The following is a 26,416-nucleotide window of genomic DNA, read 5'->3' as shown; positions in this document are numbered from 1 at the left end:
ATGCCTCATCCATAAAAAATCAACTGAATTCTCATTTCTGGATAACAGAAGCATAGAAAAAAATGCCTTGCAGTCAGTGTCTACTCTTCTTAGCTAGTGGTTATTGCCCTGACGAAGGCCGAAATTTTGGACTCCCTTTATATGTATTTTATTTGAGGTATTTAGTTCCTTTTTACCTTTTAAATGTGGTTATTTTTATTCTAGTATTTATTTTGTATAATTTTGTTATACATGTCATGGTAAAAATCTAAACAAAGGCTTCTTCAATCAAATCTGTGTTCAATTCTTTCCGTTCATTGTAATAAGAAGTTCTGTTTCTCATTTTTTTTAATAATGAAAACCTTATATATCGTGTCAGTATGTAACTTTTAATAATTATTTGACTCTGAGCAAAACTATAAATTTGGGTATCAACTCATGAGAATATCAATGTCCTATAGAAATATGTGTGTTAATTAACAAATATTAAATAGACTATACGCAAAAACAACATGGCAAAAACAAATAAACAAAAACGGCGATGATTTACAAGACATATGTAATGGGGACAACGAAATAAAAAAAACATATATGAACATTAAGATAATGAAAACAAGATAGCGCACAAATAACTTAAGCTCTTGCCGAGTTGTAATATATACCCCAACCCACAAAAAAAACAGGAGTGATATTGTATCTAAGTATGTCCTGCTCCACCAGCTGCACCCGTCACATTGTTATTAAGTTTCAAGTTCGGTGGTTTGTCAATCAGGTTAAACATGTACTTACGCTTACTCTACCGGTGCGCCTGCTCCATGCTCCCAATCTTTAGTGGAATCCGAGTTGCTCATTTGCTCTTGTTACTTTGTATGTATGATTTTAGTTACTTTATGTTCTTTGTTGTGTATGTCTGTTTTCCATGTCGGGTCTTTGTCCCTGGATTACATTCTTTTGATTACCGCTATAACCTTGGTTCCCTTGATTACTCTTAAATTTTACTGAAGTTAGAACTTCATATCGGACAATCAAACTATGACGACGACCATAAAACAGAAATAAGAGAAAAATCTTCATAAATATATTTGTGTGATGTTTTTTTTTCTGAGAGGGGTTAATGTGTTCTGTGTCTATACAAATCATTTATATTTTATATCTGGGCCCTTAATTGGAAAATGAAATTGTTATACAGCATTTCTTTACTTATTACTTTTTTTCGTTTGTTCCAATTTTTTAAACATTCTGCTTCTCTTAAGTTCTTAAGTGCCTTAGAACAAATTATTTCCCCGCTTTCTAATAGCATTTTAAAAACATAGTCCACTTTAAAAAAAATCATATGGATGATTCCTCTATATTTATAAAGTTGTTTGTGACTTTCTGCAGAAGAGTAATATTTTGACATATTCATCCCAACAGTTAGTTCATATTTTGTTTGTTATTATTATTGATATTAATGGCATTAAATCAAAAAATGCATACGGAATAAACTAGGGTTTAATAGTAACAATCAGGGAACACCGAATGGAAAATAAACAAAGAACAACACAAACAGACATAAAACCCACTAAGAACCAGGAGAAATAATCTAAAACACATTCTAACAAAAATGAAAGGTAATGAAAACTGTTTTCCTTCACAGAATGACTTGAGTGCTTACATACTGTCTCTATTGATTGTTTGGTTAGGATGGCCACAGAAAGTAATCGTAGGTAAGATTTTATATGTTACTTTAGAACTTCGAAATAGAAGGTGACCCAGCATTTCTGACTACCTGCAAGGTCAAGTTCGCCTTACAGCCGGTAAAGGTCATTTGAATGGTCCTTTAATGTTTGCCTTCTATTCAACCTGTTCCATGCAGGACAAAATCAGCCTCTTAGATGCCATTTTGTCGGCTCTGGAAAGATGGCGATTTATATTGAAATATATTTTGTCGGTTTTATCCGAGTCTGCACAGTTGAAACAAGTTCAAGAACAATAGAGATTTGTGTGAAGTCTTGCAGTTTTGTCATAGAGATACTTAAAGCTAGAATAAAATTTATTAAGAATATCCTCCCAGGGGCTATTTAACCGGCTCCAACAAAATAGCATGTATGTTTTATCTAGCCATATATGAAACAAGCTAAATAAGATAAAGAGTTATAGTATAGTGGTTTAACCTATTTCCGGTGCAACTTACGAAATGGACAAAAAACCCATTATGGAATAACACCGTTAACTATGATCGATAATTAAATTCCGTTATCTATAAATTAATTTTAAACCCGCTTACCCATAGATAACAGAAATTCATATTTACACTATTTCAAAGGGGTATACCCACCAATACACGACAAACTGGTTGGCGGTTTCATTGGGGAAAGGAAGAAAAGTTAACATTTTTCTTTTAAACTTAAACTATTTACACTTAGGTAAGTATCTAGATGGTTTGATATAAATTATTTATAAGTAGCCAAGTGCTTACCGCAGCTACAATAATTTGAAGTTTACTGCTGTCCATTGCTCCAATCGGACAGTAAACCAGTCTGTCGGGTTGGAGAGTTACAACCCTTTGCTCAAAAGTCGAAGTAGGTCTATTATCAATTGTTTTCTAAGATAATTCATTTAGAATACGTGAATTGGTTATTTGGTGCTAACTTCATAGGATCCATAGATAGTGGAATTATTTCATAGATAACTGACATGTGTTGCATTCATTCGGGTAGAATTGGAAGTTGCAATCAATTATGTTTGCCATGTCAAGGAACCACATGATTTGTAAACACAAATATCTATCATAAATTTTTATTGGAAAAGATAAAGTCAGTTTTATTACGACTTACGAACTATTTGCACCTGTCGTTTTAAAAGAATCGTGGTTCCCAGCTGAACCATCCTCCTCGTCTCTATATTTGTTATATTATTTTTATATTTTTAGAATTTTTAGAAAAATTCATAAAATTTTGAACGGAAAGTATTTTAAAAAATTTACACATAAATTCAAGTGTAATAGGAATTGAAGTAAAATAGAAATTCTAATATTTAAAAATTGACACAGATTTCCTTACATAAAATTATATATAATTTGTTTCATGTAGGTGTACAAGAAAAATGCTGCCATTTCAAGCATGAATTGCACTTTGTGCTTTTTTTTTTTAGATTATCTGCATATTTTCGTCGCAAGTTTAATTTACATATTTATATTATTTAAATAGGATGATCCGATTTCTGCTTAAAAATGTTATACTTCTTTTAAAATCATATAAAGAAATTGAAATGTACTCAATATACCTTATATATATGTAGTCAGTAAGAAGCTTGTATATACAATTTAAACAATATACAATATATTAACAGCATATCGTCATTAATCAATATTTTAATGAGGTACGGCAAAAGGCTTGTTCCCATTTCGCCTTAGCTGTCAAATTTTGTAGATAATTTTTTTCACATTTCGCCTTAGTAAAATTTGGAGTAAACTAAGGCGAAATGAGAACTTATGTAAACATGTAATTAATTGCTACTTTGTGTTTTTGTAGCAATTAAACTTTATATACACATATTACAAGAACGGATATGTAGATCTTTATATTGTTTGATGGTATTTTTTTTTTTTTTGTTGGTTATTTCATTTATTATTTATTCTGTGAATTATTAAGTGGAATTTGTTGGGTTTTTTTTGTCATTTTTTTTAAGAATGGACTTTACCCCCTCTTTTTTATTTGGTAGATTCTATCAATAATAAGTGTGAATAACAAAATTCAAATTAAATATGAAAATATGATATGAATGAGCACTTTCATAATAGCTTGACACCTCCTATTTTTTGAATACACAGAAATAAAGAGGCAAATTAAAATCTTCATTAGCATACAACAAAATTGAGAAAAATCGTTATAAATCATGATTCCAGCAGAACAAAATTAAAAACAACAGCGGAAGACAGTTTCAGACTGAGCACAGCAGCACAGTTGTGAAGGTTCATAGACCATATATAATATTCAATGAAGCTTCAAGATGGTGAGGTTGCATCTCCAAAGTAGATGCAGTTCTTTTCACTGCAGTAGTACATATGTAAGAGTCGAGTTGGCGACAATATCTGGTTATGACACTAGCATGCATGTACTTCAGTGGTTAGAATTGTTATAGAATTGTTAAGGACAAAATTGCAACAAGTTACAAAGCTTTAAGTATAAGCAAATTAACCTTTAGTTAAAAGATGGTTAGCTTATTTCGTTTAATTAACAATTATTTATGCTCCCCAATAAATAATGTCAATTTATTGTTATTGAATTTGCCAATAAATAAAGAATGTGAAGATAACATGTTCGTAATAAGTACTTTGATAATAACTTCATTAGTTTAATCCAATCCTATGTGCATACGGATCTGTTTTACCGGTTCCGGCAAAGTAGCCACTGCCAATATTTTTTAATCTGATTTGTTTGCTTTGAAAAACACGAAGGTTTGATATAACCTATTTAATCATCATTTTAGGGACTAAAATGCAAGAACGTTTATTTTTCATAAATAGAATCTACGGTTTATTTTGTTTTAATAATTATTTTTCTGCTATTACATTTCAAGATAATAGTCAGAAACCAAGTAATCGTCACTGCCGGGACAACGGCTTCCAGAAGAATCAATCTTTTTTCTCTCTCTGAAAACTACTAACGTTATATAATAAAGACTGTCAAATTGTCTGTATTCATGCATTTTATTTTATCAATAATATATATTGTACGACTTTTCTCTACTTAAGGATGTTCGTTGCTCATGTTCAGCCATTTTGTCAGATTTTCGGACTTCTCTGTTTTCATCCATTTCATAGCATTAATATCTTTGCCCAATGACCCCCTACTTTTCTTTCCGTAATTTCATTAAACACACCTCAAAATGTTATTTCAGAAGATTTTATTGAATCCTTGTTATTTATTTGGTGTTTTAATAGATCAAAAACCAGCAACTGGCTGATCATTTTTTTCTACTTATATTGTTCTAGCAGGAAAGATCTTAAAAAGATTTCACTACGCTTTGAAATGCTTATTATTCTTAAACAGAGCAACGGACATCTTTTACATCATTGGCGATGTTACCTACACCGTGAAGCTTATTGAATAGATTGGTGGGAATCTTATAGTTGCTATCAAGATATCTTACATCCCTACAGCCTGTAGTCTTCCGGGGAATCTATAGTCTATACCAGGAACAATAACCATAAAAAAGGTTTAAATGGGTTGGATTCACAGTAATCAAGGGAACCAAGATTCGGGCGGAAATCAAAAGAATATAATTTAAAAAAAAAAAAGCCTTGAGTAGAAAAAGACCTACAACAAAGAGCATGAAATAACCAAAGTAACACGTACAAAGAAACAATATTTAACATACACACTCTCGTTATATAAATCATGAGCAACTCCAAGACGGTAACGCCCATTTTAGTAACGCCAGTGATGGCAGTGTTCACATAAAATTGAGAAATTATCACTTCTAAACATCCATTTCTACTAGTTCTATGGGGTTAAACTAATCTCTAACCTCAACAAATACGGTGTGGGTTATCGCATCGTCCCAAGTGAGGGTTTTGAGCCTACTCTCGCTCCCTCTAAGGAAGGTGGACTTGGGAAGATGGGGTTATCAAAACTAATTCTATAGTTGAAGTTAATGATGCACCTGCACAATACGTTTCTGAATGAAATAAAACATACAGCGAGGAAGAAAATTCTAATGAATTCCAATCACATTTTCTCGTAATACACAAAAGATAAGCATTATTTTTTTTACTTATATTTCAAACAATACATCTCTTAAACCAAGATATATTTGGTCGACAGAAAAAAATAATATGACGCTTCTGTTTAACCTATGTATGAATCGTGATAAGTCCGATATGATTGTTTTTGTTTTTATTTCGATACTTTCCGGTATTGTAGTAACATCATCACGTAGGCATTTTTTTCTATGACCAAAATGCTTTTTACTGAAAATAATTATGTTACGACCACAAAATGAATCAAATTAGGAAGTGAATATTAGAATATAAAGTCCCTGATCACCATCATGGTAAAACTCCTTTTAAAAAGTTTGTAAAATTAAGTTTTATATATATGCGTTAGATGTACGATCTGTAAAATTTGTCAACAGTGACTTTTATTATTCATTCTTTTTCAGTAGAAATATTTTTATTCTGTCCAGCAAGATAACCAATTAACAAATTGTTGTGCACTCGAAAGTATATTGTACGAGTTGATTTTCAGTTTAATAAATTTCAGATGGGGACCAGTTGGATGATGCATTTGTAAAATACACTTTGGAAGGCTCTGTTGCTGATCTTGTTGGTAGTGATCAAAAGCTCTTTATGAAAAAATGTGCATGGGCTCAACAACAATTGTGCGACCCGGGTGTGGTAGGAGAGAATGGAACGTTCCATTTTAAGACTTCGAATGGCAGTAAAGAAACTAAGGTATTAGTTCTTACTCACAAATGTATTGAAGCTTAAAAGGGTAAAATAAGCTGATTTCCTGTAAAAGTATGTACTCTTAAACGTTAACATAAGTTCAAGTTAAACATCGATAGCAGGGTTTAAAATTTATGGACTCTTTTTGGGAGAATCAATGCAGGTAACATCGAATTTTATTAGCAAATCTGGATTTACCCAATCGAAAAACTAACGCAAGAAGAAGTAGTTGCACTCTTTTTATCTCTCTTTTATAATTCAATTGGAATGTGCCATATTTACTTTCATTTTTAATGGGTGTAAGGCAAATTAATACATGTATTTGGAATATGCTATCAAAAGAACGATGTGCGCCGGTGGTGTACATGGATATGATGAAATGGTTAATTTGTTTTATTAAGTTATTTCTAATATGGAATCAGTTCTTAAACTTCGATGTAGATATGTTTCCGGGTAAAAAAAAGTCATATGAAATTTTCAACTTCACTCCACTCTACTACTCTGATTTTTAATTATATCCAATTAGATATTAAAAAAAGAAGTATTAGAATATTTCACCTCCAAAGTTTTACTATTTTTTATAACGATTGTCATGTTTTATTGCCCATTTAGTCTTTATTCATTTCTTTTTGGTGACATTTCTTTAATTAGGATCGATTTTGGGCAGCATACACCTGTTATATGACCAAGAAAGTGCCATTGTGTCCAGGTGAGCATGTAGTTACTCTAGTCATGATTTTGGAAATGGTGTGCAATGTTTTCTTACTGACAGAAAATATATGTAGCAGCTTCTCAACTAATTGAAAACTGATGCTTCCAAAGCCTTTTTTAAATTTGTACAAAGAAAAAATGCACATATAATAATATTTAAGGAACATAAATATGAGGAGGGACTCTCATACCATCAGCATTAACTTTTCTTGTTTTCTTGACCAAGTTTTGGTGACAACAATTCTTAGTTTTTAAGCTATTCATGCCATATGTTTGATGTTTGATATACATGTACTGTCGTAGATAGTATAACGTTTAGCGATCAAAAATTTATAAAAGCTCCAGTTCCATAAACTATCGTTTGAAAGAGTAATCAAGAAAACCAAGGCCAAGTAACTAGGAGCGAACATTTAAGAAAAAAATAATTAATTCACGGACTAAACTGACGAATTGAATTCAATTATTTTTCGTAGAGAGTGGCAAATGGATTTTCACTCTGCTATGTCAATACCTTAATTGACCAAAAAAGAAAAATAAACGTAAGTTTTCCGAAGGCTCATGTGGTATTTCCCCATTATAAATAATAATTTCACTCTAAGAATATTAAATTTTATAACAAAATGAAACAGTCCGCCTAAGAATCGTGCAGTTGTCACAGCATGTGGAGAGATGAATGACAATGGAGAAATATTGCCAGATATTTTGTATTGAACATCGGTTGTAACATCTTTCCTCTCTTAGATATCTGCAAGAAAACATGTAAACAAGAAAAAATGTCACAAGTGGTGACAACATTTTCATTAATAGTCGCTAGAGAATTTCTCTTGTGCCGTAGTACAGATGTTGGCATTGTCAACCTTCTACTTATTGCAAGGATGAAACAACACCTATTAAGAAAGAAAAAGAAAATCACTGGACTAACAAATCTCTGATAGTCAATAGAAGGAAATTGAAAGATCCTACTGTTGACAATTGAAAGAGAGAAAGGTAAAATCCGAAATCAGAGTGGCCTTTGGAAAAATATAACTTATAAAATTCTGAAGCAAATAACCCAAACTTACAGCACTAAGTAAGGGTCTTCGGTATAATGAGTGTTACCACAACATGCAATTGTCTTCGACCGCCCTTTTTGACGAAACGGTTCAACAGCGACGAAACTAGTTATGTAGGTAACTAACTGTTCTAAACATATATATCAACGGTGAAATTGAGAAAACCATAAATTAAAAAAACACACAGAGTAGACGTTTTAAATGATTAGATCTTAAAATAATTAGAAATCATTCTTATGTTATGTGGTTACAGTGGATGGTGAGTGGACCACATGGAGTGAGTGGAGCGGATGTAGTGCTAAATGTGGAGACCTTGCAGAAGTTCATCGCCTTCGACATTGTCAAAATCCTGCTCCTATGAATTCTGGAAGACCATGCCGTGGCCCTGTTCAGCAAGACCGTTTATGTCAAGGTTCTTGTGGACCGAATGGTAAGTTCTCTTCATGTATGAGCATGAAGAAATACATGTGTATGTTAAACATATAGCAAATTATTTTCTGTACCTTCTTCAATCAATAACAAACATTTCAATCCACATTATGACAAAAGTTTTTAATTAAAATTTTGTATACACATATTCATATACCAGGAACACAATGCAAATAAAGGCAGAAATACAGAAACATTCATCACAGCGTCACAGCACCCTCCAAATAAATGAAAAAAAGTAGTTTCCATTGTAATACAGCTTAGAAATACAACACTCATCACAGCATCGCATTTTTAATGACCTTTAAATTTAATTTAAATTATATTGATTATAGACAAAGACGAAGGCCGGGAAGAGGCACTTAGATTCACAGAGAAAATACATATTGTTTTTCCTTCACTGAAAACGACTTGTTTTCACAGTCATTGTTCATACGAAGAGCTTGGTAAATATATCAACAAAACGGACATTAAGGTAAAATTACTTCATAATATTATGACAAAGAAAAAATATATTTTATTTAGCAGTGTATGCAAAATTGGTTTAGAGATAACTTGACTGAATCTCATATTTTGAAATTATCTTTTATTTGGGCAACTACATGTATAAAAAACTATAACCATAAGTCAGCACAACTTCTATGGGGAACGAGTTCACCGAAATGAAAGTTTTTTCCGTCTAGATCTGTATAAGGTGTAAGACAGAGAAATCTCAAACAACTGAGTGCAAGATTTCAAATATTTTTTGTTTCCTCAGGAGCAAAGTATCAAAGAATACACTTTTATTACATGCAAGTTTCTTCCCGTTAAGTAGCAATCAAATACATTTATGGTAAAAACATGTTTTTATTCTCTTTTATTTTAGAACAAGTATTGGGCAAGTCTTCATTGTTATAAATATGAGCGCGCTTGTCCTGGTAAGTTACAGATGAAATATAAGTTGATGATTGATTTTGCTTTTTATCATCAAACATAAAGTGAATGTATTTGGTGGTATTTAATATGTAATTATTCATTAAGGTAGTAAACAGTGTAAACAGAATTGTACACCATGGCATAGATATTTTAAAAGCCAGTAAAATCCACAAAATTTAACCTCTACCGAGACTTTTTTCTAAACAAAACAAAGACTTCAACAATCTATGATATTAAAATTGACTTGCTTGTTATCTCTCTTATTCTTCGTATTTTATTTGCGTACCAAATAGATGTGATGTTCAAAATGTGATGACGTCAATTTTAATTTACAATTATTGCCTTTGGTTCATTTTTTATATCTGAACTTTGTTTCTCAAGTAGTCTTTAAGTCAGTTTGTTCCACCTTTTTATTTCTCAAGTAGCCTTTCAGTCAGTTTGTTCCACCATTTTGTTTCTCAAGTAGCCTTTAAGTCAGTTGCACCTTTTTACTATGATTTGTGAGAGTTTGCATAAGATTTTTGTACAAAGCTAAACGTTAAGACATGTGATTGTACTGCATGAATTAGTATATCGAAGCGGTATTTAAATTAAATTTATTTGAAGAAGTTATGAATATGAGTGTACCGCCACTATTTTGACTTTAAATTCCTTGATTAGTTTGGTATTGTTTTAATTGGTCCTTATGTTTTACACTGTGTATTGAGGGTCACACTAAGTATCCATAGTTTCTCCTGAAACATATATTTTTTTATTTTCCTTTGACAGTGGATGGACATTGGTCAGCTTGGAGTGGATGGTCGAGTTGTTCTCCCACTTGTGGTAACGGATACAAGCACAGAAAAAGGGAGTGCAACAACCCGACTCCAAAGGACGGAGGATATAAATGTCTTGGAGATATGTACGAAGAAAAAACTTGTGTTGGATATGACTGTAAACTACAAGATTTTGGTATGTTACTAATGCCGTAGAATTCATGCTTTTAAAAGTCAATGGGACAACATAAATGCATTGCAAGGTAAAGCTTAATCGTTCTTAATAGAGAAGAGAGATAAAAAAAAGGTTGAAATTCAGTTTTTATTGAACCAGAACAAGATCTGGCAGCCTTAAATGTTTAAAACTGCGTCGAAAATATTTTTAGTTAAATAACGTTTTCACCTATTAAGAATTTGATAAATGTAGTATTCATGCTCGGAGCATTGCAATATTGATAAAAAACATCTATTCAATAGACTTTTGTTGGTCTTATATCAATGGGTATAACCTACGTCACCGGATGTGTTAACGGCCGCACTTTTTGATGTCCAACACACCGCTTGAAGATAAGTTTAGCTATCATTTCAATAAATGAAGTTATATTATAAATCGTATACACGCATAAGGAGACGGACAGTATAGGAAAGCTAACTATGTAATCACACCTTCCGAAATGTCATTCACTTTAATTTCACAAACACTCAACTACAGCTGACAAATTACCTATGCAGCATAACTGGTGATTTTAACTATTGAGGCGCTCGTATTTCGGTCATTGAATAACACAAAACATAATTGTAATTAAAAATCGAAATGAAATAACACGTTTTATGCTAATTACAAAATTGACTGATTCGGTAACGGCCACAAATTATTCAAAATATAAATAGTTATTTATAATCCGGACACTAATGCACCTAATGGAGCCTGAATTTCACGGTTGTTTTCACCTGTCCAATGAAAAGTGAGGTTGTAAGCTCCATCGGATACGTTGACAAGGTTACGCGTCATAGGTGTCACGTGATGTCAAAGCCAAATCAATACCGACTGCGTCGAAATGACACCACAAAGTGAAAAAAAAAATGATTACAGAGTGAACAAGTGAAAAAGTATGACATCAAAGTGACAAAATAACACTAAAAAGTGAAGAACTATGACCACTAGGTAAATAAAGAATCACCACGCAGTGAAAACATATGATCACAAAGTGAAAAAGTCTGACCACAAAGTGAAAAAAAATATGACCACAATGTGTAAAAGTATCACCACAAAGTAAACAAGTACTATTAAAAAAAATAGCCGACGCATATTGTAGCTTTGTATAATCTGATTAAGATTTTATTTGGCGAACTGTGTGATCATTGTATCATGTTTCGTATTTCAACTACTTTATTGGCCTAACAAGATTCAAGATATTTTTTAACAATGTAGTAAACTGTAGAAATACAATATTCTAAGTCTAAGATGACAACCATAGAAACAAACTTTTTTTCAACATAACAAAAAAAAACCAATTGCTTGTATGAAGTATATAAAGAAACAAAATGTAAAGTATTGTATGGATTTGTTTACAAGTGTAATGACTATTTTGCATGAAGTGAATGAAGAACAAAAATCAAAATGTGATTTTAAGGTAGATGTAGATGATTCGACAAAGTAATTCCTATAAACCCCACGATTTGAATTTTGAATCTTTGGTCTTATGAGTTATATGTATAAGTGCATTTAAAAAAAAATCATTTGTTCAATTTCATTGTGGTTATATTTATGCTGTGTCAATCAGTTTGAGTTTATCCCAATCCAAATTCAGAGCTGCATCAAGCTTAATTTTTGTGTCCATTCTTGCACCAACTTTTCAGGGTTCGACATCGTATCAAGCAGTGAACTTTGAAAGAATAATCAAGGGAACCAAGGTTATATCGGTAATCAAAAGAATGTAATCCAGGGATAAAGACCAGACGCGGAAAACAAACATACACAACAAAGAACAAAGTAACTAAAATCATACGTACAAAGTAACAAAAGCAAATGAACGATGCGGACTCCACTAAAAAGCTGAGAGCATGGACCAGGTGTGCACCGGTAGGGTAAGTAAGCGTCCTCTGCTTTTCTAAAAACACCCGCCGAGTTGCTCATAAAACGTCAAGTCCGAGGTAGACGAAAGAGGATGGAAACTATGACACATTGAACAAATTAGTTTTCATGGCGCAGACGGATACAGCGTAACGATCCACGAGTTCATGATGACGACCATAAAACTTCTATAGTGATGACTTCAATATTGTTGAAGCATTACACAACAAAAGCTGATTGTACTTTACAATACACAGTTAAAGAAAAATGTATTTAAGTGGAGATCATGGTGTTTATTTAGAAAAGAGTGATATCTACCCGAAGAGCGTAATGGGGGGGATAGAGTGATCAAGGGAACCAAGGTTATAGCGGAATGAGAGGGAACCATGGAAAGGAACCTTTTGTATTTTTATATTTTTTTTTTTTGTATTTTTAAAAAGCGTAAAGAAAAGTGTTTTTGACATCTGAAGCGAAAAGTGATTTTTATCATGAACGCGTGAAATGTTACGTAACGTAGCACATACAATGACACATGTGCATAAGCAAAGGTTGTAAGTTCTATTTCCGATCTTCTCCAGGCGCAGTTACAATTTTTTTGTATTTTTTTTATAAATCGATGGTAAAGGAAAACTATTGACAAAACTTTACGACAAACGTGATGACTTTTCATTCAGAATTGTTAACTTTCCTTTCATCTGTGGCAACATCCCTTCGGCACCTGCGTTTGGAGTGTTCATATCACAACTCATACGTTATGCCAGACCTTGCCGAAACTACGCAGACTTTTTGTACCGCGCTAGAACTCTAACAAATAGACTTCTGGAACAGGGTTATGTTGCTACAAGATTGAAGTCATCAGTACAGAAGTTTTATGGTCGTCATCATAAACTCGTGGATCGTTATGTTGTATCCATCTGCACCATGAAAACTGATTTATTCAACGGGTCATAGTTTTCCTTTCCTCGTTTGTCTACCCCGGACTTGACTTTTTGTGAGCAACTCGGCGGGTGTTTCTAGAAAAGCAGAGGTCGCTTAGCTTACCAGTGCACCTGGTCCATGCTCCCAGATTTTAGTGGAGCGGGGTCATGCGATTTCTTACAATAAATGCAAGGCTTCTGGCGAATATTCATATTTTGTGTATCGCGTGTGTTGACTTTCTCACGCGGTCGGTTGAAGTGCGTTACGTGTAGCTAGTGGTAAGGCTCCGCGTTGTATAGATTCCAAAATTGTTATTTCCTTCAAAATTCCTCGACATAGATTACAAAGTTCCAAATCATCAGATCCGTGATCACTGACTAAATCCGTGCGGATCCGGGTGTCAAAAGAATTGGCCCGCTAAGAGCTGAGCTTGTCGTAAAAGGCGACTAAATAGTGCTTAGAACACAGGCCACAGAGCAACTGGGTTGTGTGCCCCTGGTGGTGGAATGGGGTAACCCTGGCATGTTACATGCTGGGGTCGTCAGGCCACAATACGGAAAAACTGACCGCAAACCATAGTGGTGCACCGTGTTGGGAATGATGCCACGTTCCTCGCACGTTAAAGAACCATGATGTGGTATTCTCCCGGAGTAGAAACCACAGGGCTCCGCCACAGGAAGCTAAATAGCCCGACCCTACCCCATCTCTTCCTATTTCCAGTGGCAATCAAAATTTGTCGGCCCCATTATTCTTGTGTCCCATCCCTTTTTCATGTCATCATCATTTCATGTTCATTTTATCACCCATCTCATGTTCATCGCCTGAATATAGCTGAAATATTGCTGCTCGGGCATTAAACTCCCAAGCAATCAATCAATTAATCTGACTAAATTCTGTGTAATCTCTGCTGGAAGTTGGTTCAAAATCATCGGTATGAGTAATGCTCCTTATGAGTCTCCCGAATGGCCTAGTGATTCTAAACCACGGATGTATGCTTCTTGTAATACGCACGTAGACTTGCGAGAATATTTACTGGTGCTGGCAATTCTAGCAAGGCCTGCATGGAAGCATTTGTGATTTTGTGGGGTCGCCCGAAGCGCTCATGTAATAGTCTAATAGCCTCCATGTAGTTTGTATTTGTGAGAGGGGACCCTTCTATCGTACTTTCGGCGGCACCAACAGGTTGGGCTTTGAGATAACTAAATTTCTGTACATTTGTGAGTGATGTATTGAAGTGAACTGCTAGTTCATACGAGTCCCAAAAAGAATGCCATGTAAACGGATCTCTGCTGAATGTGGGTTTGTTTGTTTGTTGGGGTTTAACGTCCGAGCAGCAATATTTCAGCTATATTCAGACAATGAACATGAAATGGATGATAAAATGAACATGAAATGAAAAAAAAAAAAGATTGGTCACAAGGATAATAGGGTCGACAAATTTTGATTGCCACTGGAAAAAGGGGGATGGGTAAGATCGGGCAATTTAGCCTCCTGTGGCGGAGCGCAAAGGTTCCTACTCCTATCGAATACCACAGCAGGGTTCTTTAACGTGCGAGGAACGTGGCATCTTTCCCAACACGGTGCACCACTATGGTTTGCGGTCAGGTTTTCCGTATTATAGCCTGACAACCCCAGCATGTAACACGCCAGGGGTACCCCATTCTACCACCTGGGGCACACATCCCAGTTGCTCTGTGGGCAGAGCGCCTAGCCCCCGGCTAGGTTTCTGAGCACTATTTAGTCGCCTTTTACGACAAGCTTAGCGCTGCTGCAGGCCTATTCTTTTAACACCCAGACCTGCACGGGGCCTGAATGTGGGTAAAGTAAGTTTAGGCAAGTGATGACTTTGGTTGCTAGACAGCTGGACTGGATACATTTGCGGTATGGATGAAATTGTACTGTGCAGATTTGTATTCTCGTTATAATTAGACTGGGAATTGAATTGGAAGTATGATTCATTCTGTGAGATACTTTTAGTTACGGGAGATGAGTATATTTTACGTAAGTGTCTGACTTTTGTGTTAATATGAAATTTATACTCATCTGTTGGTAGAATTTCGTCCTCAATGCCCTTTTCCTCCAATAATGCAAAAATTTCATTTATACCACTTGTAATTCTGTTTTTACACTAAAGTCTCTAACAATTCTGAACGTTCTTTTTCATCCAAGTTTTCTTCTTCCGTATTTCGTAAAAGTCTAGTTACTGCACTTGTATGACCAGCTGAAACTGCTGTCAGTTTTCCGACATCCATCGGTCACGGCACCAAATGTTAAGTAATAATAAGTCGAATTTGGGTCAAACGTAATGTATTCGAGTTTTCAAGCGTGTTCTATCACAAGCAAGACCATACAAGTTCTAACGTCATAAAACAGTTGTGTACGTTTACATTAACCAACGTAACTTACTAGTTCGCGCTATTTCCGACAATCAGCACAGAGTCAGTACTAGTCCGAAGCTCAAAGAGTGATGGCGTTTTGTTGGAACCCAGTGGACCAAACCAGGAAAGTGGTGAGATAGCTAAACTGAAAGCAAGGATACAAGAACTTGAGAAAACAGAGACATACTTCTCAGAGCATAAGTAGAAATGAAAACACATTAGTTAACCACAGCAAGGTTTGAGCCAGCAAGATCATTCATTATACAGTCAACACCGGGATAATATCAATTGTCAATATCCACCACAACACCTGGATAATAATTACCCAAACAATCAATAACATTAAAAATACAAGTACAATCCTATAGAGCCGAGGCAGCATCAGGATAAGTATCCAGTAAGAATGCATATTACCAGGATATTAACCCTTTGAGTGCCAAGGCTTTTCCTTAATTTTGCCAAGGAAGAATTTGAAGATTGAAATTCAATTGTCCTGCTTATGACGTCGACAATTACCTAACGTCACAAAAAGGGCACAACGGTGGGATGATCGAACGCAGAAAGAAATAGGCATAAAATATTCATCAATTGGATGTTTTTGAATATATTTTATACTGTCAAGTTGTCAACTTGGTACATATACGCAATGACGTACTTACGTATGTACCCAAAAAATAGCAATGAAAAAAGTAAAAAGAATATAATTAGATATTTCACGAGAAGTGTTTTCAACTTGGCGATTTTGTAAATAAATCTTATTTACCACATTAAACCTTTTAAATACTTAAACCCTTAGTTAGCACACAAAAAGATTTTACAAACCGCTATATTTACGCAGACATTTATTTGAAAAGGATATAAAAAGCTTTTGAAACATCTAAAAACAAGTAAGTTTAATTTCATATCCATTCTCTTAAAATAAGTACAGTTTAAAAAACAAACGGATGTCAAAACGTTCGAACTTTAAAGATAAACAACCTAATTATTTAAATTCGACAAAAAAATACAAAGCACATTTTCCTCACACTTCTGGTCCATTATTTCAATTTCTTGATGGGTCCCCGGTTACACACAACTTTGTATCCAAGCAGTTAGCTTGTGTTTAGACGGTTTAGACTCCTCACTTTACAACGGACACAGTTTTAGGATCGGAGCTGCAACTCATGCCGCCGCTTTGGGTATGTCTGAAACTCAAATTAAGAAATTGGGGCTGTGGCACTCAAATGCTCTAGATAGATATATTCGTATTGATACCTTCCATCAAACACATTTGGAGTAATATTTTTCTCTTAACTTTATGTTTAACTAGTTACATGATATAAGTATATAACTTGTACTGTGAACCGAGTGACACTTCCTCGTAAGTAAATCTAGAGCGCGAACATTAGCACATCATGTAACTGAACAGGACAACCTCTGATGGTATCGAGTATATATATATATATATATATATATATAGAAAGGTCTGAAAAATTCCCAACGATGTTAGAACTGTCAAATTTGCGATGCAAATTTTTGGTCGTTCCCTCCGCGGGACTCGAACTCGTACTGCTGTGACATCTATGGCAACACCGCCTGCACAAAGTCCAGCGCCCTAGACCACTCGGCCAGCTAGGCTATATAAAAATATAGCTTTCGCTGGCCGGGTCATTCCTCCTCGTAGGATTAATCTAGGGCTGTAACTTAGTACACGATGTAAGGTGGTACGGGACAGTCCATTTAGATGTTAATATGTAGGATAGAGGATCAAATTAATGATGCATGTCACAACAAATCAATATTATACAACGTCTCAGAATGTGACGACTCTATTTGCTACACTGCTCCATCGGATCAAATTGATACAGGGAAGATATATAAACGGATAGAAAGGTCTGAAAAATTCCCAACGATGTTAGAACTGTCAACTTTGCGATGCAAATTTTTGGTCGTTCCCTCCACGGGACTCGAACTCGTACTGCTGTGCAGGCGGTGTTGCCATAGATGTCACAGCAGTACGAGTTCGAGTCCCGCGGAGGGAACGACCAAAAATTTGCAGTTCTAACATCGTTGGGAATTTTTCAGACCTTTCTATACGTTTATATATATTCCCTGTATCAATTTGATCCGATGGAGCAGTGTAGCAAATAGAGTCGTCACATTTTGAGACGTTGTATAATATTGATTTGTTGTGACATGCATCATTAATTTGATCCTCTATCCTACATATTAACATCTAAATGAACTGTCCCGTACCACCTTACATCGTGTACTAAGTTACAGCCCTAGATTAATCCTACGAGGAGGAATGACCCGGCCAGCGAAAGCTATATTTTTATATAGCCTAGCTGGCCGAGTGGTCTAGGGCGCTGGACTTTGTGACTTTGGACTGCATAAGTCAAGCAGGGTCAGGATATGCCTGCCTGAATTCAGTATCTTGTTCTAAGTACATTGTAGTATGTAACATGTACATGCTGTATACATTGTAAGTGTTTTGATTTGTTATAATTTATACCCTTGTAATGCATCATGGCCAGGATTTGCCTACCTGTGTGTTTCATGTGCCTGGGTCAATGACAGTACTCATGTACCAAGGTAATTTGTTGTAATTTTGTAATTTATCAACAAATCAAATTTGCCAACATGTTTATCATACACATGTTTGTATTTATCTAACTTAAGGTACTGTGGCAGTTTTGAACAGACGCATCTACATGTACGTGTATGATCTTTTAAGAAACCTGTAACAACATTCTTTTGTGTTTTGTTAGTAAAATTCATTTAGAATGTATACCACTAGTAGCATGTGTCTCATTGTAAATATGTTTATTGTAATCTTCGCTACACTTTGGTATTAATTAACCAACATTTTCCTTTTTTCAATATCAAGAACTGTCAGAGCAACCCTTCCTGGTGTGGCATTAGTGTCCCCAGGTTTTTTGGTACAAAACTGTGGCCACTTTTGACCGCTTTTAAGTGCCACACTTTTATGTATCATAATTTAGTATTTGGTTATAATGTTTTAAAATTGAAGTCTCCCTGTTTGTAACAAATTTCTGTTTATAACTTTGTTTTGATTTCGTCATTCTAATAAATGACATTTAATTGGATATTAAGTAGTTCTCAACTCTGACTCAGAAAACTAGCAGGAGGGTTGCTCTGATTCTCAGTGTAATTTGTATCTTGGTTAAACAAAGAAGTACAACATAAACAACCTAATTATTTGAATTCGACCTACGTGTATTTCGTGACAAATCCTATCAGAAACTTTACTCATTACTTCATTTCTTTTATGTATCTAAACTAATGGGACTATGCATGAATTTATACCTTATGCGTTCCGAAGCTCGAAATAGAGGAGCAGTTTTTTCCGTTCTTTAAATTTGGTGTGGTTAAATGGTTTGTTTATGTTAGCAGCCATAAAGTAAATAGTTTAATTTTGATTTTATATTTTATTTCGTGTTAGCGGGAAGGGTTGACTCTTGCATTATAGAATTCTCTCCGAATCTCGTTTTTGATCTTGAACATTATTAATTAAGCTTATTATTAGGAACATTGAAAGGTTTCTCAAAAATTTTGTAAAACCAGTAAAAATAATTAAATTATCTTCATGCTAATGTTCCATTTTCCATATTTAGTGAATACTTGTTCATGTGAGAAAATTAATTTTCATAATCATAAAATGTTCAGCTGACAAAATATTTCGTGTAATCGATGTCAACTTTGAGTGAAATAATGGTGCTATATTTGCGATTTTATCAATAATAAAAACATGTACATAATGTATCGTTGAAATTGTATGTTTATATAGTTTAAAATGTATCATTTATTTTTTTCAGTTTTGCTTTTTTTTTTTGTTCTTTTATAAGTTTTCAATTGTTTCCCTGTACTAAATAAACGAATAGCACGTTGATTTAAGTAGATTGCACTGAAGGTAAAAACAAAGAGAAGTAAATAAAATGTGAATATTTTATCAATATACGACGAGTAGAAATAAGAACAAAAGTTGAAAGGAATTATGTAGGCGTTGTTTTAATATGTACAATCTACCATGTGAAGCACCCCACATATCATTACGTTTAGAACTGTGACGTCAATGACATATTGCAGAACAATCGATTTGCAGAATGTGTAGACAATAGTTGCTAAGCCTATATATAGGCTTTTGGCAAAATACGGGAGTATGAAAAGCCTATTTGGCATAGTAAGGGTTAACAATCTCAGAGAAGGCATGCAATATAAAGTTAACAACTATCCACCAACCCAGAATCATCAAAACCCATCAAATCTTAGATGTATTGAGGATAATGTATATCCACCAGAGAGTAGATATCGTCATGATAATAGAAATATGACAGTTACTGGACAGTATCAGGATAATGGCTATCCACAGTTGGCATGAGACTATTCAAGACAGTATGCGTCAGAATTAGAAGGTTTCGAGGGAAGTAACCATGCATATTACCGAGCATATAACTATCCACAGAATACAAGTATGACAAATGGATATACAAATCAATATCCCTCAGAATCCGGAAGTTATCCAGCAAATAATCCTGTAGAAATAAGACATAATTCGGATCATGAGCCAGCCAAAACTGGAGGATACAAAGTACCATATCCTACAAGGACTACAAGCGGAAATCAGAGATACTACAGTGGCACAGTACCCAGAACCAATACTATACCAACAACGTAGGACAGAGCCATCTACTAGCCAGGACACATACAAGTCATGACTTCCGATTTATAACGGAAAAGGTGACCGGAAATCTGTAATGGTACAGTTTGAAATCATAGCGGAACGCAATAATTGGGGCCCTAGACAAAAGGCGAATGATATCATTTTAGTACTTAAAGACGAAGCACTAGAGTTTGCAACAAAGCTCGTCTCAGATGTCAGGAAAGTTTTTGCATAATGCAGAAATGAACAGACGGTTTGGCGATAGCAATTACCCTGAAACCTACAGATGAGAACTTCAATCAGTCAAGAATCAGTATAAGGAGAGAATATATGAGTATGCTTCAAGAGTTTAAAACATGGTCAGGAAATCATACCCTGGACTGGAAAAAAGCTTATTTAACAACACATGCTATCCGGTCTACCAGACCAGAGTTATATGTATGATGTCCTCGAAAAGAGATAAACAACAATGGACTTAAAGAAATCCAGGAAAAAAGAAATCGTAAGCTCTGTTGGAGCCATGATCGATAGAAAGTTATCAATCAAAACAGAAAAGCCAGAACAATCATCAAATCCAGAGAAAAATGCCAAGTCCTGGAACCACGAAAAGCCACAACAACAGAGAAAACGACTGTGTTATACCTGCAATGAAGAAGGACATTTCAGTCGGCATTGTCCAAAGCACGAGGATACCAACCAAAAGAAGCACAGATCTAAGACCAGATCTTTAAACTAGAAGAGGCTGGAACTGTCGGCCAAGTGCCAGTCTTTATTGTAGATGAGAAACATGTTGTAAAATATAATGGCACTTAAGAAAGTACTTTGATGAATTTGGGTCATTTGTTTACAGACGGGAATAAGATTCCGATTTTTCAAGATTCTCAGAAAAGAATGATAAAAACATCAATGCAAAGGATTCCGATTCTTCACAATTCACAACAACTACTGATCAAAACATCAATAAGAGGGATTTCGATTCTTCGCTGATAATTGAAAAAACACACACTACGCAATTGAATAACATTTTAGCTGGACTTATCCCTGTAGTACTATCCGGAGTACTTCGATACGCTATAAGGAATTTCGGAATTTCTTCCAGTCACGGCAAATACGGAGTACTTCTGTTATGCTTGATTCCATATAATGGCAAACATGATATCTTATGTACAAATGATTTTCTCGGTCGTAACAGATTTCAGAATAGCTACTTGCCATCTCAAGTAAGAGTCAACTACTACAAATACATATTCGCCTGATGGAAACGGTCCCATTACATCTTGCAACGGTCATTTGGCAATGGCATAGGCTTCATAGGTTCTGACTGCGGTAATGGTTCTACCAATTGACATGGTTTGCACGATTTAACTATTTTTTCTGCATCGCGATCCATTACCGCCATTACAATTTTCCTCTCAGTCTTGCTGTATTCTTGACAATTCCTTGGTGCCCTTCGTGTCCTTAGTCAATTGTCTGTCTTATCAGTTTACTCGGTATCACAATTCGCAAACCTCGCATGAAAACACCATAAACTACTGAATGTTCATTATGAAAACAAAAATATTGGTTCGACTTAAAAATTTCCCCCTTTAAAATCTGTTTAATGTCACTATCTTGCTTTGACATATCACGGATTGACTCAAATTTCATTGCATTCGGAACTGCATTTTTTGACAGGTAATTCTCTTCACCATCATTTCTGAATTATTTTTTCAAGTCTAAAATTTGTTGCATTTTGAGGAACTTGTCTTTTATTGTACTATGGACCTTAATTGCATCACACACATAGCCCATCTTTCGATTTTGGAGAATGTTTTATTTCAAAAAGGTTTATGAACACTGATTAAAGTTAATTCTTTGTCAAATAAGTATAGATGGGAACGTTTGCAACCTCACACTACAGCTAATGCTTCACATTCTGGTTTAGAGTATCTTTGTTCAACACTTGTTAAAGTCCTGCTTGCATAATGCACCGGTCTAAACTAACTATCATTTTGTTTCTGGCTCAAAATTGCTCCTAATACTACCGGACTCGCATCTACTATAACTTGAGTTTCGGCATCCTTGTTATTGTACGCTAACGTTTTCGCTCTCGCTAGTAACGACTTCAGCTCTTCAAACGAATTTTGATGTCTACTACTCCATTGCCATTTACTACTTTTCCTCGTAAGCTCACGTAATGGCGCAGATACATTCGAGAAATTCGGTATATAACGACCGCAATAATTCACTAGGAAATTTCCTACTTCTTACGCGTGGCTTGGATTCCTCGCACTTGTAACTGCTTCAACTGTCGACTCTTCAAGACTGATACCTTTCGCCTACAAAACATGTTCCAGTCTGCCATCATGCTCCTTTTTCGTTGTACAGTCGATAATCTTACAATTTTGCCATGACTTCATACGGTCTTAATTCAACTAAAATGTCAATACAGTAACTCTTGGATTCGAAATCCATTCAACAACATATTTAAAGCCCACGCAACGAAGCTGTGGAGGGTATAATATTTTCCACCCGTCCGTCCGAGTTTTTATATATAAATTCACCATAATAAGTTACAGGTCAAGTTAACGTTTCGTTCCGCTCCAATGATTTTTGCTTATCAAAATTCACAGAAATAACATTTTTCCGGACTTCTTTTTCTAAAAACTTGCAGATATTGTCATGATTTTTAGTTTATAAATTCACCATGAAAAGTTACAGGTCAAGTGTATGTTTTGTTCCGCTACGATGATATTTACTTTGGATTATTTAAAACTCAAAGAAATCACAGTCTGGAGTTTGAAGCTATCATTCTAAGTAACAGAATTTATTTAGAAGATAAAGAAAAAAATCATTTTCAAAAATCTTTAAACTTTATTTTCTTGCAATCTTTTCTAATACTTGAAAAAAAAAATATTCAAATTCTTTTTTTATTGGTTCCTTCTATATGTCTTTCTCTTAAGAACAAATTTACTTGAGTATCCAAAATGGGGTATGTGAGCCGCTTACTAAGGTTCTTTGATTAAAAACATCTTATGTCGCCAAATTGTAGCATTCATCCTCGGAGCATTGCTTTACCTATAGAAACATCTATTCAGTTACATGGTTTAATATCAACGAAAGGCTATTATCTTTTCAAAATACTTTCAAGATATATCATTTATTTATAATTGTAACTGAGCCTGGAGAGGATCGGAAATAGAACTTACAACCTTTGCTTATGCACATATGTCATTGTATGTGCTACGTTACGTAACATTTCACGCGTTCATGATAAAAATCACTTTTCGCTTCAGACGTCAAAAACACTTTTCTTTACGCTTTTTAAAAATACAAAAAAAAAAAACAAAAACAAACAAACAAAATACAAAAGGTTCCTTTCCATGGTTCCCTCTCATTCCGCTATAACCTTGGTTCCCTTGATAACTATATCCGCCATACGTTCTTCGGGTAGGTGTAACCCTTTTCTAAATAAACACCATGATCGCCACTTCAATACATTTTTCTTTAGCTGTGTATTGGCAAAATAATCAGCTTTGTTATGTAATGCTTCAACAGGGTTATATTGCTACATGATTGAAGTCATCACTATAGAAGTTTTATGGTCGTCATTGTGAACTCGTGGATCGTTACGCTGTATCCATCTGCGCCATGAAAACTAATTTGCTCAACGTGTCATAGTTTTCCTTCCTTCCTCTTTCTCGTTTTATAAGCAATTCGGCGGGTGTTTCTATAAAATCAGAGGACACTTACCCTACCGGTGCACCTGGTTCATGCTCTCAGTTTTTAGTGGAGTCCGAATTGCTCATTTGCTTTTGTTACTTTGCATGTATGATTTTAGTTACTTTATGTTCTTTGTTGTGTATGTCTGTTTTCCATGTCTGGTATTTGTCCCTGGATTACGTTCTTTTGATTACCGCTATAACCTTGGTTCCCTTGATTACCCTTTTAAATTCATTGCTGGGTATGTTTGTTTTCCATGTCTGGTCTTTGTTCCTGGATTACATTCTTTTGATTACCGCTATAACCTTTGTTCCCTTGATTATTCTTTCAAAATTCACAGCTTGATACGATGTCGAACCCTGAAAAGTTGGTGCAAGAATGGACACAAAAATCAAGCTTGATGCAGCTCTGAATTTGGATTGGGATAAACTTAAACTGCTTGACACAGCATAAATATGACCACAATGAAATTGATCATTATACTTATACATATAACTCATAAGACCAAAGATTCAAAATTAAAATCGTGGGGTTTAAAGGAATTACTTTGTCGAATCATCTACATGTACCTTAAAAGCACATTTTGATTTTTGTCCTTCCTTTACTTCATGCAAAGTAGTCATTACAATTGTAAACAAATCCATTCAACACTTTACATTTTATTTCTTGAATTACTTCATACAAGCAATGTTTTCTTCTCTTTTTTTAAGTTGAAAAAAATTTTTTTTTGGTTGTCACCTTAGAATATTGTATTTCTACAGTTTGCTACATTGTTCAAAGATATTTTGAATCTTTTCTTTTTAGGAAAACGATTCTTGAAGGTTTTTTCTGTCTCTCTCATGAACTTGTGTTATTGTTATGATATGTTCATTTTGCGGTCATACTTTTTCAATTTGTTAACATATTTTTTTCACCTTGAAAATTTTTCTGTCAGATTTCAGAGGTCTCTTACGGTTTTCAAATTATAACGGATCATAGGACCAAACCCGAAAAAAAAATCGATTTTTTTTTCTATTTAATTTAAAATTTTGTGCAATATAGTGTCCAAACCAGATGATGTACGTCCTTATGTATTAAGTGTGTCAAAAACTAATATTGTGTCCACTCTGGCCCCACTATTCATGGTGCGACCGCTGCAGTCATATCGTATTACGGTCGTCGAAGTTCTTATCACTTTGTTGTATTACTTTTTAACTTTGTGGTGTTTTTCCGACGCAGTCGGTATTTAGTTCGGTTTAGTTGATTGAAATCAATGTTTTCCTTCAATTCAATCTGAATGTTTACATGTAACCAAATATTTTATAGTGACAATTAAAATGATAGGATAACACATTACAAAATCACTAAATAGATTAAATGAGATTAAAAAAAAATATTTCACAGCTTAATGCTTACATTTTTATTTGTAGATAGATACTCACCAATTTTGTCAGAATGGTCAATGTTCGAGCCATGTTCAAAAAAGTGTGGTAGTTATGGAACATCTAAGATGACTAGAAAGTGTCTTAATGCCGAAGAGTGTGTTTCAAATGAAATCTTTGATGTCAACATGACCCATACGAAACCATGTTACGATGGGCCCTGTTTTGATGGTTAGTAATTCTACCGGTGTATTACATATTGCATAATGACCTCAAATAAGCGTGAATAAAGATTGACGAATGTAAAGTACTTTTTAGCTTACCTTGTCGAAGTATTGCAATCACTTGGTGTCCGCTGTCGTCGTCGTTAACAATTTTTCAAGACTTTCTCCTCTGACACTACTGGACAATTTGAAACCAAACTTGGTATGAATGTTACTTGGTGTATCTTGCGTAGAACGGATATGGGAAGTTTTGCTCCGTCGAAAAACATGGCTGGCCGCCGTTACTAAAAATAGAACATAGGGATTAGACATTAGTTTTTCACATATATATCCAAAACCTTTAGGTTTGGCCAAATTCTGACATGGGAATAAAAGTGATGAGATCTATCTTTGGTCAAAGTTTTGTTTTAATCTGTTAAGTCATGTTGGATTTATTTCCCTTTTTCTATTTTTAATGTTATTTCTTAGAATAAATTATATTTTCGATCTTAGTTTTTTTTTAAAATCATCTTCTCTGACACTACTTGACCAATTGTAACCAAACTTGTAAAGAATGTTCCCAGGGTATCCTGCTTAGAACTGATTTTTGATCGGTTGAAAAAAAAATGGCCGCAGTTACTAAAAATAGAACAAAGGGGTCAGACAGTAGTTTTTTAATAAATCTCCAGAACCATTAAGTTTAGCTAAAATCTGATAAAGTAGAAGTGTTCAGCATTGACAACGCTTAACCAATTGGAACCAAGCTTGGTATAAATGTTCCTTGGGTATCCTGCATAGAACTGACGTTGGGATTTTTATCTGTCAAAAGACATGGCTGCCGTTATT

At 34.6% G+C, this 26,416-nt stretch overlaps 1 protein-coding gene across 1 annotated transcript in view; it reads left to right on the top strand.

Annotated features, from left to right (window-relative positions):
- Positions 1-26,416, top strand: part of LOC148619027 (uncharacterized) — a 69,207-nt gene that overhangs the window by 1,427 nt on the left and 41,364 nt on the right. Inside the window, exons 2-9 of the mRNA XM_088578509.1 lie at positions 1,616-1,685; positions 6,225-6,415; positions 7,061-7,118; positions 8,426-8,602; positions 8,937-9,076; positions 9,467-9,518; positions 10,285-10,467; positions 25,416-25,598. Coding sequence (XP_088434635.1) covers positions 1,616-1,685; positions 6,225-6,415; positions 7,061-7,118; positions 8,426-8,602; positions 8,937-9,076; positions 9,467-9,518; positions 10,285-10,467; positions 25,416-25,598 — 1,054 coding nt within the window. The remainder of the gene's footprint in view (positions 1-1,615; positions 1,686-6,224; positions 6,416-7,060; positions 7,119-8,425; positions 8,603-8,936; positions 9,077-9,466; positions 9,519-10,284; positions 10,468-25,415; positions 25,599-26,416) is intronic.

This window comes from Perna viridis, chromosome 4 (genome assembly GCF_037379345.1).
Source record: "Perna viridis isolate PV_CMFRI_1.1 ecotype Kerala chromosome 4, ASM3737934v1, whole genome shotgun sequence".
NCBI classification, from domain to species: Eukaryota; Metazoa; Mollusca; class Bivalvia; order Mytilida; family Mytilidae; genus Perna; species Perna viridis.
Note: the sequence above shows the minus strand (reverse complement) of the source record. Positions and strands in the feature narration are given on the sequence as shown.